This window comes from Mus caroli, chromosome 6 (assembly GCF_900094665.2).
Source record: "Mus caroli chromosome 6, CAROLI_EIJ_v1.1, whole genome shotgun sequence".
Lineage (NCBI taxonomy): Eukaryota > Metazoa > Chordata > Mammalia > Rodentia > Muridae > Mus > Mus caroli.
Window position 1 is genome coordinate 55,987,403 of NC_034575.1, and position 15,702 is coordinate 56,003,104.

At 36.2% G+C, this 15,702-nt stretch overlaps 1 protein-coding gene across 3 annotated transcripts in view; it reads left to right on the forward strand.

The window, feature by feature from the left end:
- Ccser1 (coiled-coil serine rich protein 1) overlaps window positions 1-15,702 on the forward strand; it is a 1,127,242-nt gene that overhangs the window by 173,383 nt on the left and 938,157 nt on the right. For all 3 annotated transcript variants that reach the window (XM_021165504.2, XM_029478490.1, XM_029478491.1), the window contains exon 4: window positions 5,937-6,030. In XM_021165504.2, the coding sequence (XP_021021163.1) occupies window positions 5,937-6,030 (94 nt within the window). The remainder of the gene's footprint in view (window positions 1-5,936; window positions 6,031-15,702) is intronic.

A 15,702-nucleotide genomic window follows, 5' to 3' on the forward strand; every position in this document is an offset into this window, starting at 1 on the left:
AGTGTCTCTGGTTTTATGTGAAGTTCCTTGATCCACTTAGACTTGACCTTAGTACAAGGAGATAGGAATGGATCAATTCGCATTCTTCTACATGTTAATCTCTCTCTCTTTAAAATATTTGCAACCCACATTCAAGAAATTTTCAAAGAAATCATTCCCTTCCTATAACTCAGCATCATCTCAGCAATGTAGATGCTGGTTAAAGTATATCAATATATGTAATTTGCTTTATGACTAGATTCAAAGACAGAAACCACCCAAACATCTCATTAAATAAAGGAAAAAACCCAAGACAAAATCAAACATCATATCCTCATAAAACTGGAGAATCAAGAGATACAGTAGATATAATCCAACATAATAAAGCCAATATTTTGGAAGTCCATAGCCAACATCGTGTTAAATAGAAGAAAAACTTGAAGCATTGTCACTAAAATAAGGAAAAAGGCATCCTTATTCAATATGAGGCTTGACGTTTTCACAGACCAATAAGACAAGCAGAAGGGGATAAAAGGATACACATAGAAAAGGAAGAAGTCAAATACCCTCATTTGCAGATGATATGTAAATGACTACAAAGACACTATTAGAGTCCCCCTCAGCTGATGAACACATCCAATAAAGTAGCAGGATAGAAAATTAATACAAAAAACCCAGTAGCCTTCCTAAATAGCAAGGATCTCCACACCGAGAAAGAAATTGGGGAAACAATCTCATATATTCCCGTCCCCAAATATCTTAGAATAAATATAACTGAGATGAGAGTGTTGTAGAGTGAAAAGAAGGAAATTATAGAAGATGCCAGAAGATGAAATGGCTTAACATGCCTATAAATTGGTAGGGATAGTATTGTGAATGTGACCACTAAAGCAGAAGCAATGCACAAATTAAATGAGCCCCATCAAAATTATAACATAATTCTTCATGCAAACTAAAAATAACCTTCAAATTTATTTGGAAAGACAAAAAACCTTGGTTGGCTAAACTAATTCTGAATGATAAAAATCACTGCTTGGGGTATTATAATCCCAAATTTCAACTTGTACTATAGAGTCAAGTAATAAAAGTAGTATAGTACTGGCATAAAACACACACATTAATCAGCAGAATAGACTTGAGGGTATACACACAAACTCACATTCCTACAGCCACACAAGATTTGACAAAGAAACTGACGGTATAGAACCGAGAGAAGACAACATCTTCAACAGATGGTACTTGTCAAACTTCATAGACACATGTGAGAGAAGGAAACTCCATCCTAATCTTTCATTCTATACAAAACTCAACAACAAATAGATAAGCACTTTACGATAAGAGCTGATAACACAAATTTGTTTGAGGAGAAAGCACAGAATATGCTTGAATTTACTCACACAGGAAAGGATTTTCTGGAGAGGCCTCTGATAGCATAGGCATTATGGCCAACAATTGATAAACAGGATTTATGAAACTGAAAAGTTTCTGTGCAGGATACCAACATCCTGTGACAGTTTTAAACAAAACTGTATTGATTAAACATCTAACACAGATCAAGATGTTTGCCCTGAACCTGGTTTCATGGGTTTTCCAGCCATTGATATTTTCTCTCATTTTTTTTCCTTGCTGTTGCACTTTCTAGATGTCAAAGTTTTAATTTTCCTGATATTTGAGAAATATTTATGTCTGTATTTAGCATTTTTCAGTACTTAATAACTATTGTCTATTAATAACTGAAAGCATGTCATAAATCTGCAGGCATTAGAGTTTGATGAGTTTTTACTTAGTCTTTTTATTTAGTCATTTGTATTTGTTGTATATTCAGAAAAATTATAAATGCAAAATTGTGACCATTACTTAAGACTTTTGTTTTATGATTGCACTCTACTTATCCGGTGCCCTCATGCCTTTTTAAAGATGTTCAACCCTGCCTTTTAATTTTGTGCAATACTGCAGTGTCCTCATATAAAATGATTCTTTTTATGTTGCAGTTCTAAGCAATACACAATAATGTTCCTGTTATTAAGATGTATAGAGCTCTGTATCAACATTATTAAATATTCATGGTTCCTCATTATTTCCTTGTTATTTTGCATTTACACCTACTAGGAGATGAGGAATTGTTGCTGCTTAGTCATCACTTACCTGTCATGGTTCATTCTGATTTTGCTTTTGTTTTATCAGAAGCCTGATTCACATCATTGTGCACTTTTTGTTGGAGATGCAATAATTAACATTAATTGACCTCTGGATTTCTTTTCTGTCACCCATGTGTGTGACTATCATGTTCCTACATAGAATGGACTGAGACCCTTCTTCCATGAATGTCTAGAAAGATCCAGAACTTAATTGTGGTAGGAAGTGTATCCTATCGAAAAAAATTATTCTCTTGTTTTTTTACACCCATTCAGCAGGGTCAGGTATGGGAGGAGACAGGAGAGAAGCCCAGAGGGCCACAAGAATGAATGGAAATATGCAGCTGTGGGGTGTGGGGAGCAGGGAGACCTCTAGAAAATCCCCCAAAACCTGGGATGTGAAAGGTTCTAAGGACTCAGTGGGGATGACTTTAGCTGAAATGCCCAACAGCGGAGAAATGAAACCTAAAGGACCATCTCCAGTAGATAGACAGGGCCCCCATTGGAGGGATGTGGCCACTAACCTACCTTGGAAATTTTTGACCTAGAATTGTTCCTCTCTAAAAGAAATGCATGGACAAAAAAAAAATTGAGCTGAGATTGAAGGAAAGGCCATCCAGTGACTGGCCCAATTTGCGATTCTTCTCCTGGGTGGGCACCAAACCCAGACACTATTACTGATGCTAAGTTGTGCTTGTAGACAGGAGCCTAGCATGGCTGTCTGTTGGGAAAAAATAAGAGGGGCCCAGAGAAGTCCTGGGGGAAAGGGGGCAGGGAAAAGGGGCCCAACGTCCAGCCAGAGTTCTTGTGCTCTGGGCAGGCGGACGCAGGTGTTGGAGGGCTGTCGGACACTTTCCACTCAGCCCTGAGTGGTTATTGCCTCTGACCCACTCGGCGTGGGGTGGAGAAGGGGCAGCCCCCGACCTGGGGACCCCAGGGCCACACCCTGGAGCCCCGGGGTTATAGGAGAGAGGGAGAAGGGAAGAGATTCCCAACATTTACCAGAGTCCACAGCGGATCTTGATGGAGCAGAGACTCTCTATGGTTTAAGAGCTGTATTATAGAAATGCAATGGAAAAGAGAGAAGGGAGAGAGAGAGACAGAGACAGAGAAAGAGAGAGAGACAGAGAGAGACAGAGAGAGAGAGAGAGAGAGACAGAGAGAGAGAGACAGAGACAGAGGCAGAGAGAGACAGAGAGAGAGAGACAGAGGGAGAGAGAGAGAGACAGAGAGAGAGAGAGGCTAGTGAGAAAGAGAGAGAGAGGAGAAAGGAGAGGAGAGGAGAAGACAAAGAGAAAGGAGAGAGGAGAGAGAGGGTGAGAGTGAGGGGTAAGAGGTAAGAGCATAAGAGTAAGAGAGCGAGGTGGGGGCTGAACAGCCCTTTTTATGGTCTTCACTGTTGCTAGGTAACTGGGGAGGAGTTTAGTCTGGAGGTCAAAAGTTTGGGCCATTGCTTACTTGACTACTGACCATGCTTCTCTTGTGGGATCTGTGGGAGGTGGTAACTTAGGCAGGGGCCAGAGTTCCAGAAGCACGAGGGAACACGTGTAGGTGAATTATGACCATCGGGGTTCAGACCTCAGCTCGACTGGAGACCAGCCTGCAATTCCCCACAGCTGTTCTCTGAGAGGCTTTACCAGCAGCTGACTGAGACAGAGCAGATGCTTATAGCCAATCATTGGACTGAGGTCAGGGACTCCTATGGAAGTGTTAGGGGAAGGATTGAAGGAGCTTAAGGGGATTGCAACACTATAGGAAGATGAAGAGTATCAACTGACGAAGACTCCTAGAAGCTCCCAGAGACTATGTCACAAACCAAAGAGCATGCATATTCTGGTCCATGGCACATATGTAGTAGAGGACTGCCTTGTCTGGCCTTAGTGGGAGAAGCTGTGCTTAATCCTATAGAGACTTGATACCCTAGGAAAGGGAGATGGGGAGCTGAAGAAGATGAGGGTGGGTGAGTGGGAGGGCTGGTGGGTGAGCACCTTCTCAGAGGCAAAGAGTAGGTGTCATGGGTGTCGACTTTTGGAAAGAAACAAAACATTTGGAATGTAAATAAAATGATAAAAATATAAACTAATAAATAAAAAAGATTCAAAATCATCAGTGTCTTTGAGCCTTTAGAACTGCAGGGAACTGGAATCAGGAAGCCTATTTCTTAATAGGTTTTATGTCAGAAGTACTCTTGGGTGGACTTGTCCATGTAAAGACCCATATAAAACCCCATGCAGTCACTGCATGGATTGTATTTTTCCTCTTACAATATTGATGACCAGGCCAATTCCATCCTTTATTTTTTTCTTTTCTTTTTCTCAAGCTACATTTAAACAATATTTGTGAGTATCATCAGATTAGACATGGCAAAACGGAATGGTGTTAAGATGCTATTCTGATGCCATTCATAGCATTTTTATTAGATATTTTCTTCATTTACATTTCAAATGCTATCCCCTTTCCTAATTTCCTCTCTGAAAGTCCCCTATACCCTCCCCTGCCCTGCTCTCCAACCCACCCACTCCCACTTCCTGGCCCTGGCATTCCCCTGTACTGGGGCATATAATCTTTGCAAGTCCAGAGGCTTTTCCTCTATCCTTTTTTCATCTTTGAGAAGGGCTCTGGTCTCTGAGTTAGTTGAGAGAGTGATCTTGGACCATCTACAAAGAGCACTGTGTTGGCTCATGCCAGAAACTGCAAACATGGTATTTTAGTGAATGGTTTCCTACCAGAAGGGAAAGGTGCAGTGCAAACCATGCCTTAGACGCTTAAAACACAAGAAGTGTTCTTTCTTGAATTATTTAAAAGTTGGTCATATGTTAGAAATAAATTCCTTTCACTCTTTTCAAAATATTTTGGCTATTTATTTGACTAAGTTCCTATAGAAAAATACCTCAGATGTATAATTGGTAATTATTCTTCCCATTATGTAGGCTATCACTTTGTTTGGATGGTAGTAGCCATTGCTCGGCATGAATATGGATCTGTTTGTGTTGTTCAGCATCCAGGTATCCAGCTTGACCAGCACCATATGTTGGAGATGCTGTCCTTTCTCAAGTGTGTATTTTTGGCTTCTATGTAAAAATTGATTATCTATAAGCATAAGAAATTAGGTCTGGATCTTCAATTCAACTTCTCGGATCAGTGTGTCTGTTTTTTAACTGATACCATACTGTTTTCATTTTATCACTCAGTAATATAACTTGAAATAACCAATTTAATCCAACTACAAACACTTCAAATGGTAGCAGCAACCTGCCAGCAAGATATGCTGATGTAGTGGCACAAATGTTATGGGACTAATCAATCACTATTAAAAATTGATTTGAGGTCTTCTTCATGAGACAGAGCCTATTTAATGCACTTATAATGTGACCAACAACTAGAAATAGTAGAAAAAATAAAACTAAGGGTTATGGGCATCTATGTTTATGGAATTTTACATACTTTTAAAATATGTAAGCATTGATTATTTTATGGCAGTTAAAATAGGTGGGCTTTATTTTGTTTTGTTTTATGTGAAAACAGGCATTTTTATTCTGATGCTAGAGACTTGTTTCTTATTTTTCTTTATCTTTGATTCATATGTATATCTGCTCAATTGAAAACTGTATGTTATTAGTTGTAAATGAGGGAATAACTAAGAGAAGCAAGCAATAGGAAGAGTTTAACAGTTTAGAAAATTCTTGGACTGGTAGAATTAGAAGTCACAGGAGTCCGTCTCTGATTTCCTTAATCAGTGTCTTGCTTCAGGGCTCCTGCACCTGCCCCTTTTCTTTACTCCTCTGTGATTTCTCTCACTGATCACTTTTACTTTCCTTTCAGGATGTCTTAAATCATCTGGGATCCTGTGAACTGGATGAAGATGATCTAATGCTTGATTTAGAATTTTTAGAGGAACAGAATCTTCAACCCCCAGGTAAGGATTAAATAAATGCACACAGCTACATGATCATAAAGACAATTAATTAGCTCTAAGTGCAGCTTTTCACAATAATCTAGACACTGAATAGAGGTGTGGAGGTTTATTTCTAGGTATTCAATTCTATTCCATTGATGCACCTGTCTGTCTCTGTACCAATGCCATGTAGTTTGTCATTACTATTGCTCTTTAGTATAGCTTGAGATCAGGGATGGTGATTCTCCCAGCAGTTCTTTTATGGTTGAGAATTATTTTTGGTATCCCAGGTTTTTTGTTATTCCAGATGGAGTTGAGAATTGCTCTTTCTGTCAATGAAAAGAATTGAGTTGGACCCGGGTGTGGTGGCGCACACCTTTAATCCCAGCACTCAGGAGGCAGAGGCAGGGGGATTTCTAAGTTCGAGGCCAGCCTGGTCTACAAAGTGAGTTCCAGGACAGCTAGGGCTACACAGAGAAACCCTGTCTCGAAAAAAAAAAAACCAACCAAACAAAAACAAAACAAAACAAAACAAACAAACAAACCAAAACCAAAACCAAAACAACAACAAAAAAGAATTGAGTTGGAATTTTGATGGGGGATTACATTGAATCCATAGATTGCTTTTGGTAAGAAAATCAATATTCAGCAAGCCAACGGCCAATATCAAATTACATGGAGAGAAACTTGAAGCAATCCAACTAAAATCAGGTACTAGACAAGGCTGCCCACTCTTTTCTATTCAATGTAGGACTTGAAATTGTAACTAGAGCAATTAAACAACAAAAGGTGGTCAAAAGGATACTAATTAGAAAAGAGGAAGTCAAATATCACTATTTGAAGATGATATGATAGTATAGATAGACAAAAATTCTACCGGAGAACACCTACAGCTGATAAATAACTTAAGCAAAGTAGCTGAATATAAAATAAACTCAAACAAATAAGTAGCCTTTCTCTACACTAAGGATAAATTGGTGGAGAAAGATATTAAGGAAACAACACCCTTCACAACAGTGACAAATAACATAAAGTATCCTGGCATAACTCTAACCAAACAAGTGAAAGATGTGTATAACAAGAATTTCAAGTCTCTGAAGAAAGAAATTGAAGATCTCAGGAGATGGAAAGATCTTCCATACTCATGGATTGGTAGAATTAATATAGTAAAAATTGCCATCTTGCCAAATTATTTTTAATAAAGATATGCTCTCATTAAGTACTTAACAATTTAAAACATCAATATTTTATGTTTGAAGGGGGATAATATAATGGCTGCCATCCTGTTTTACATTATTTACTTTCAAATAAGTGAAAGTATTATGGGCTAGATTTGGTATTCTGAATTTTAGTTATAACAACACTAACGACATAGATTAATGCTGATACTGTAAGGTTGATTTGAATGCTGATAGTGAATAGCAGCCAAAGACTTACCCTCAAATACACATTTACAATTATGTGAGAGTAAAATTCATATTATATAAACCAAGAGAGCACACATCATTTGTAATAGTTTGAATTCATAATTAAGTATTATAACTCTAAATTTAAAAAGTACTTCATTTAATGTACTTTATATTACCTAATTATATTCATACTTGGGTATTTGATTAAAAAAAGATTGTAGGGTTTCTTTTAGTGAAAATTATTACATTGTTACTTTTGTATTAGAGCTCAATAGTGTTAAGGTAAGCTTTAAAATCTTGATTCTCCTGGATGAGCTAGGAAAGGTGAATCATGGTACTTAGCTGTTCCTACGTCTAACTTGTGTAACGTTCATCCTCTGTATTAATTCTCAGTCATGTCTTGAGATGTGTGTCTCATGCTAAATTTGTAAACCCACTTAATATATTGTTAATTTAAAGATCAGACCATAATGATGTTTATATTTTCTTGTACCCTCGTTTAGTTTGCCACTGTATATCAACTTGGGATTAAATATTTTGAGAACCTTCTCTCTGCAGTTGGTTTTAGAGCTATCTCTTTGAAAATGTAAATTTTTATTATTTATTATGATGATAACTTCTAAAGTGTCTTTAATGTGTAATTGTCCTAACAGTTAGACACTGGAGAACACTGTAAAAAGTATTCCTTTTGAAAGGATCCTTTTAAAGGAGAATTAGTCAATATCTAGCAAACATATTATATGTCTATAGCTAGACATATAATATAGCATAACATATTTTCCATAAAATATAATATAGTACTATTCACCTCCAATATCCAAATTTTCAAAACTGCCAAACTATAAAATAATAATGTATACATATTAAATACTCATTTACATGTCTACAGTAATAAAATGTTGGAAACACTTCAAATGTCTCTCAATTAGACTGTTAACTGAATATTCAGCAATATAACAAGCAAAACTGAAAGCAATGAAGATAGCATTCATTTTTACTGCTGTGCGATTTCAGGGCAAACTATTGTGAGTGAATGATCCAGAGACAGATTAAATGTGTAACTAAACCCTAAATCAATCCTTAGCATCGACACACATGTAACATGGGCAGTCTGTTCCTCTTGCCGCATGGCTGAAGTTCAGTGCCGTCCCTGAATGTTCATATCCTCTTTCTTACTCTTCACCTTACCCCACACGTGCTTATGCCTAGGAGATGATGAGTGGAATTTCTCTTTATACTTTTAAAAATATGTGTGGTAAGGTAGATCTCATAATTTAAAACATATTCTAACTTTTCATAAAGAGATAGCATATCAATAAATGTTACTAACGTGGGGCTTTTTGAAGTTAGCTTAATAATGAATTTTATAACAAGTATTAGGATGAGAAGAAAATCAGTAGCAACTGTAAGGTGCTTCTTAGAGAATGGGTGTTGTAAAATAGCTAGTATATAGGACCATGTAAATTCAGAAAATTAAGTTTGGATTTATAATTCATCATTTTTACTTTCTATTTCATGCATTTATGCTAGTCACTCTAAGCGAGTCATTCTGTATTGTGGCAGAAGCTTGTGAGAAGCAGTTGACTGGTTATGTCGGTGGAGCAGCAACACTGACCAAATGGATAGGGGAGGATGACAGAGCACACCTGCACCTGGAATGTCACCTTTTAGAAGCTATTCCTAGAAATAGCATTAGTCCCATTTTCATTTTGGATCTTGTTTTACTACCAAGGGGTATTTAAAATCATGAAGATTTAATAGCTGGAAACTGGTAGTCCATTGAGGCTTACTATGGCTTGTGGGTAGGAAAAATGTGAAAATTTTGAACAATTATATGATGAACAAATTCTGAAAATAAGACTATGATTGTGATAAATGCAGAATTACATATATATACACCAAACTTCACACAAATATATTTATATTTATATAAATATCTATTTATAAATTACATTTATAATATAATCTAATCTTTTCTCAGGATGTCATATTACTTTATAATTACATGCTCTAAAATAAAAATGAAGGTAGGTTGTGAAAACAATTCATCAAAACTGGAATCTTAATCATGACATGAGTTCATTGCTGAAGAACTATGCTATGTGTAAAATGCCAATGAAAATAACATTGGTCTAAAGATTGAACAGTGGAAATCTGACTAGAAACAAAACATTGTCTGAGGATAAAAGGGGTCTATGGTGATGAAGAAGGTACTGAACATATTCTTTATCATGTTTTTTGGTATTGATTTCATGTCACACTGTATAAAACTGTACACTCAAAAAGATATTGTTTAATATAAAGCAGTCTTAATGAGTTTGTTTAAAATATAAGTAAGTTAGTAGGAAGGAAACTGAAGGCTGATAGTGTTCAAACTTTATAGAAGCCACATCAAAAAAAGTGTAAAAACTTTTAAAGAAAATTACATCTTTATTATGCATCCCAAGTAAACAGAAATTTATCATAAAATAATAGGAACTATAATTTCTCAAGTTTACTTAAAAATATAACACAGACACACAACTCCCCTTTAGAAATCTGTATATATAGTTTAGATAAAGTTTTGCTACAAATATTGATAATACTTTCTCTAGAAGTCATAGATAATTGAACAAATATCTCGGTGCTAGGAAAGAGAAACCACCCTTCTATTTGTGGGCCAGTGGGAGGGAAGGAGTTTCAAGAGATTCCCAAAGCAACGTAGGCCATTGATATTGCCTTGCCTTCCTTCTAGAATGTGAAGATAATACTCTTTTACTGAGGAAACCTAACATGTTCGACATAGAACTTGGAGAGATCAGGGACAGACCTGTACGCCTCACTCCTGAGTACTAGGTTTCATAGTACCAAAAGGTACAATGTAAGCTGCCAAGGGAGAAAAGTGATTAATAATTCTACTCAGCGGTTAAGTCTGTGGAACATAGCAACAATGACTAGCACAGCAACATATCCCCAGTGGTGCAGTAGTGGCACTTAATCCTTTGGAAGTAACCAACAACTATGTAATTGGACTTAAGGCCACTTGTTAGGAGGGAGGTCATATTATTATAAAGTTAGCGCACTATTTGTGGCTGGGTAATCCTAGACTCCAAAGGAGAAACTATCACAATTATTATATTCCTAAATCAAATAGCATCTAAAAGCATTATAAATAGATATGCTTATATTCAAAAATAAAGTTCTTACCTGGCATTAAAGATAAGTCTTTTGTGACAAATAGAAACTTGTTATAGAGATCTACAGCTCCTTAAAATGCAGGGCATACATGACCCTGTGTTACCTGGCCCTCAACTGGCACAAGTACAACACAACCAAAACTAAGACTCAAGGAAAATCATGGAAAAGGAGGCAGAAAAACTGTAACTTCCAGAGGAGCAGGATGGCTGATGTAATGGTGTCTTTTGGATGTGACAGGAAAGACGAACTCATGAAATCTGAGCAGCGTAGCTGTCTAAACAAAACTGCATTATGATCACACCAGTTGACATGCCAATGTGAATAGGAAAATTTTCACAAGAACCCGTCTCAAGATAGCTATAAGCAATAATGGTTGCTGAGGGAGGAACAATTGAATTTCACCAGTGATAAGCCTTGGATAAGTCATCCAATGCCAAAAAGTACGTGTGAGAAATACTAAATGGACTTCAATAAATTATATCTATCTATCTATCTATCTATCTATCTATCTATCTATCTATCTATCTATCTATCTATCTATCTATCTATCTTACAATACAAATTATAGAAGATGTAATGAATTTGAGACAGAATGGAAGAGAGGGAGGATTTGGAAGGGAAAGAATTTGGAATGGTTTGAAATGATTTAGGCAGAATGTGCATACTCATTTATGTTATTTGCAAGTGTGTGTGTGTGTGTTTGTGTATGTGTGTGTGTGTGTGTAGAGTATTGGCACCTTAAAATCAGACAGATTTGAGTGAGTCAGGATTTCTGCTTATTCTCTATATGTAACACGTTGTGATTACATTCATCTCAAAATATCAGCCTGCGTAATCATGGCATGTTTGAAAGCACAGTGTACTGTTTTCTGAATACATAGGCTAGAGCAGGAACCCAGTACAGTTTGATTTTCACCCGTGGGATTTAGATAATCTTTTGTAAATAATTTTTCTTACCACTGGATGCTTTTAAGGGGTACTGAATTTTGAATAATTCATCACTATTATAGGCTATTTCAGAATAAGCTTTCTAATTTAAATATTTTTTTCTTATTTTATAACATATTAAATGATGAGTTGGTTGTATTAAATATTGACAAGTTAAGACATGTTATTTTAAAACCTGGCACATTTCTTTATTTTAAATAATCTAATTAAATTTCTGAAAACTTTTTTCTCTAGATATTTGTTAATTGCCCAAAATACTATACAACCTACTTAGGATAGCAATATAGCTGAGATAAAATGCATTTCTCTTTTAAATATGTTAAACACTAGAAACAAATCTCATCAATGTTTGATAAAGAACATAGGCTGTTGCTTGCATTACCATTGGTTTTGACTTTACCACTTAAAGATGGGATACTTAAGTAAAATAAATTTAAACTAGTAAATGTTCTTTGATAAAAAGGAATGCAATAGTTAAGTGTGTATTGGAATTTATTACTCTTGTTATTTATTTTGGGTTTACTTCTGAAGTACTCAGAACATTGGTTTTGATGTATGTCCACAAGCAAATGGAGGTAATGGCCCACCATTATCAATTAGAAATTAATTAGGTAGTTGCTAAATATTTTGAATTTGATGAGAATCATTATAAGAATTCTTCTGTGGGCTAGGAATTCCTTCTGTGACTATTAATTAAGAAGGTAATTTGTTATTAATTTCTAATGGGTAAAGTACAACAGAGTTGAGATGAAGCCCTGGTGGCTTTGCTAATATGAATGGCAATGTAGAAAGAATTGCAACATTAACTCAAGGATATTGTAAAAATCAGCTCTGAGTTTGTATGGACTGTGAGGTACCTAGATCAAAAGAAATGGGCATAGGATGTCTTGAACTAGATTGTGTAAAACTCAGAAACTTGTGCCACTTAATTTTGGAGATATAATTTGACACCTAATAAACGTATGTACAAAGAAAGCTATGTTACTTGGTCTGACAGTGGTCCCCACAAGAGCCATAGACTACTTAACACACACACACACACAAAAACTTATCAGATGTGAGAAACCTCTGTTTGAATTGTTAATTTTGGTAGTTCAAGTTTTCCCCAAACAGCATCATCAATTGCTGTTGTCCTTGGATGACTCTCAGAGGTTGAAGATTAAGTCCTTATTGTGAAGACACTGAACATTTGGGGCATATGACTCATAGTACTCTAGCTGTATCTAACCTTATATTGTCTCTCTTACTGTCTAGTTTCCATAGTAACATAAAGCAGTATGCAAGTTGACAAGAGAGATAATTAATAATCTCATCCAACTGCAAGACCTATGAACTACAGCAATGATCAGATTAGCATGATATCATTACAGGTGCAATAGTGACACTTATATTTCCAGGTAACCAACAACTGCCTAATTGTACTAAAGACCCAATCAACAGGAGGGAAATCATGTCTCAAACTAGAGACTGCCAACTAACTGGAGCTAGGGAGATTATGGATCTGGCAAGAGAATCTACTTCAGCCTACCAATTCCTGACTACATCTTAAACTTACTGATATGCCCAGTAAAAGGTCTGTGTAGCTAACAGCCCTCATCAAAGATGCTTCTTTTTTCAGAAAATGGAGACTTGGTTACTTTCTATTGCTGTGAAGAGACAAAGGCAACTTATAAAAGAAAGCATTTAGCTGGGCAGTGTTGACACACACCTTTAATCCTAGCACTCAGGAGGAGAGGCAGGCAAATCTCAGAGTTCAAGGTCAACCTGGTCTACTGAGTGAGTTACAGGATAGTCAGAGAGATTCAGTCTCAAAACAAAACAAAACAAAATAAAACAAAACAAAACAAGTCAAACAAATTAAGAACAAAAAGGACAGCATTTAGTTGGTGTTTGCTTACAGTTTCAGGGAATTAAGTCCATAATGGTCATATCATGGTTCAGAACAGCAATAGTAAGGAGCAGTACCTGGGGGCTTACAACCACAAGGTGGGCTGAGATAACATGCTAACAGGGAATTTGAAAATTTGAAATTTAAAAGCCCATCTCTGGTGATGTACCTCTTACAACAAGGTTCAGTGTTCAAATGATTCTTAAAGAATTCCGCCAATTATTCAAATATATAAGTGTATGGGAGCCATTCAGCCTACCACAGAGACCATTATAGAAAACCACAATTGGAACAATGCTGAGAACAAACAATTGTGTGTGCTAAGGCCCAGGGGTAACCTCTGCATTATAACTCCTACACCTAAGCCTATGGAAATATCATGGAAAAAGGAACAGAAAGATGCAAGAACCAGAGGAACAGGAAGTATACCGTGAAACTGTGATTCCTAGAAATCGCTGTGCAAATGAAACCTGAATAATGTTAGTAACAATAGTCCCAATGAGCATGGAGAAAAGGGGAAAATCTCATAATGTCTGACCTCTAGACAGAGAACTATAGACAACTAATGACTGCTGAGAACAGGAGAGTTAGTTTCTCCCAGTTGCCCTCCAAAATGGTTATCCAATACAAAGTAGTCAGCCCTGAAATCATACAAACATACAGAACAATAAGAGACTAAGTAAGTTTTATTCATATATTTGTGCATACACATATGAACACATATATGTACATCATTATTGTTTTACACACACATATTCACATATAAAAGGAAGCTGAAGAAATATCAAATTTGTGATATATATTGTACAAAGTGCCCATCCAGGCACAGAGTCCTTTGTGGAATTGTTGAGGATATAATTTATAAAGACACTCTGCTATCTTATTTAAAATTCCATTTGTTTTCCCAGAACATATGTATATTCTGTCAGGGATTAGTGAAGGAAGACCTAAAAGATCTTTTTTTGTCAAGGATTAAAAAGTTAGGAAGTTTAAGAAAGGGTTAAATATAGGGTTAAATTACACAATTGTGGGTGAAACTTTTTACCTATTGTTTGCAATATGCAAAAGTTCTCAATGATATTAAGTTGCTACAAAGAACAACAAAGAACCTGGAATTCACGGTTTTCATCGCACTTAGCTAATATGCAACTATGACACAAGTTAGCACTTTGAGGTTTCATCTGCTGGCTTTGTTCTCTTTTACAGATGGGCTGAGTTAGGGTGATAGCCTCTGCTTGGCGGCCTTTAGATGGCAATCTTGCTCTGATAATGCAGATAGAAACCCTGTGGTGCATTTGTATTCAATCTCATAGTTTACAAGGTTTTCAAATATGTTATCTCATCAAATTATCAGGATAACTCTACAGTAGGTGATAATGTGACCCAAATACTGTGGAGGAAGAACATAGTCTGAGGTTAAAAACGTCTCCAGTCAACATTCACTGAGATCTTATCATTACATGCCGGGTTCTTCTCAACTCTTTCCAGGCTTTGCTGCATCTAATTTTACATACAACTCCAATATATTGGGTTACACATTTTCCAAGGTCACTGAAAATCATAGTCGCATCTTAAAAGGAAGTGAGTATTTCAAGTAAGCATGCTGACTGTGGAAAATAAGGATCATTAGCAGCTGGGGAAGGCAAACAGATTTGCAACACTGACAGAGTCATACAGCAGAACAGTGTGGGGTCATTTAATGCAGAAACAAACACCTCCATCCACACCAACAGGAGTAGGGTTTACAACACTGCAGTGTGCAGCTCCTATGCTTGTGAATGTTGATGTGATAGCTCTGTATCATGAAATCTGATGAGCTGGAGAGACACCAAGTCTATTAAATACACCTTGCAAATATATCCATGTAAATTGTTGCCTGATAGCCACACCTATCCAGAAAGTATCATTTCATAAGGATACCCATCACAATCATTTGAGCATGTTGTAACTCGCTGTCATATCCTCCACATTTTCCCTAGGATCTTAGAAATCTTAGCTAAAATATGAAGATTGCATTGTGATGAATTTCCTGACCATCATCCTTGTAAAAAAAATTACTTTATACTTTATCAATAGAATCTAAGAAAGTCTGTTTACTGGACCACAAGATTTTATAATGGACAGTGATATGTAATTTAAAGGCATTTAAAATTTAAAATTCATTGTGTTTTGCTTATTTGATGTGCTTAATCAACCAAAGTAATAATTAATTAAATAACTTTATACTTTCCTTTCATTACTCCTTTTTTTTCTTTTTTTTTTTATTTTTAA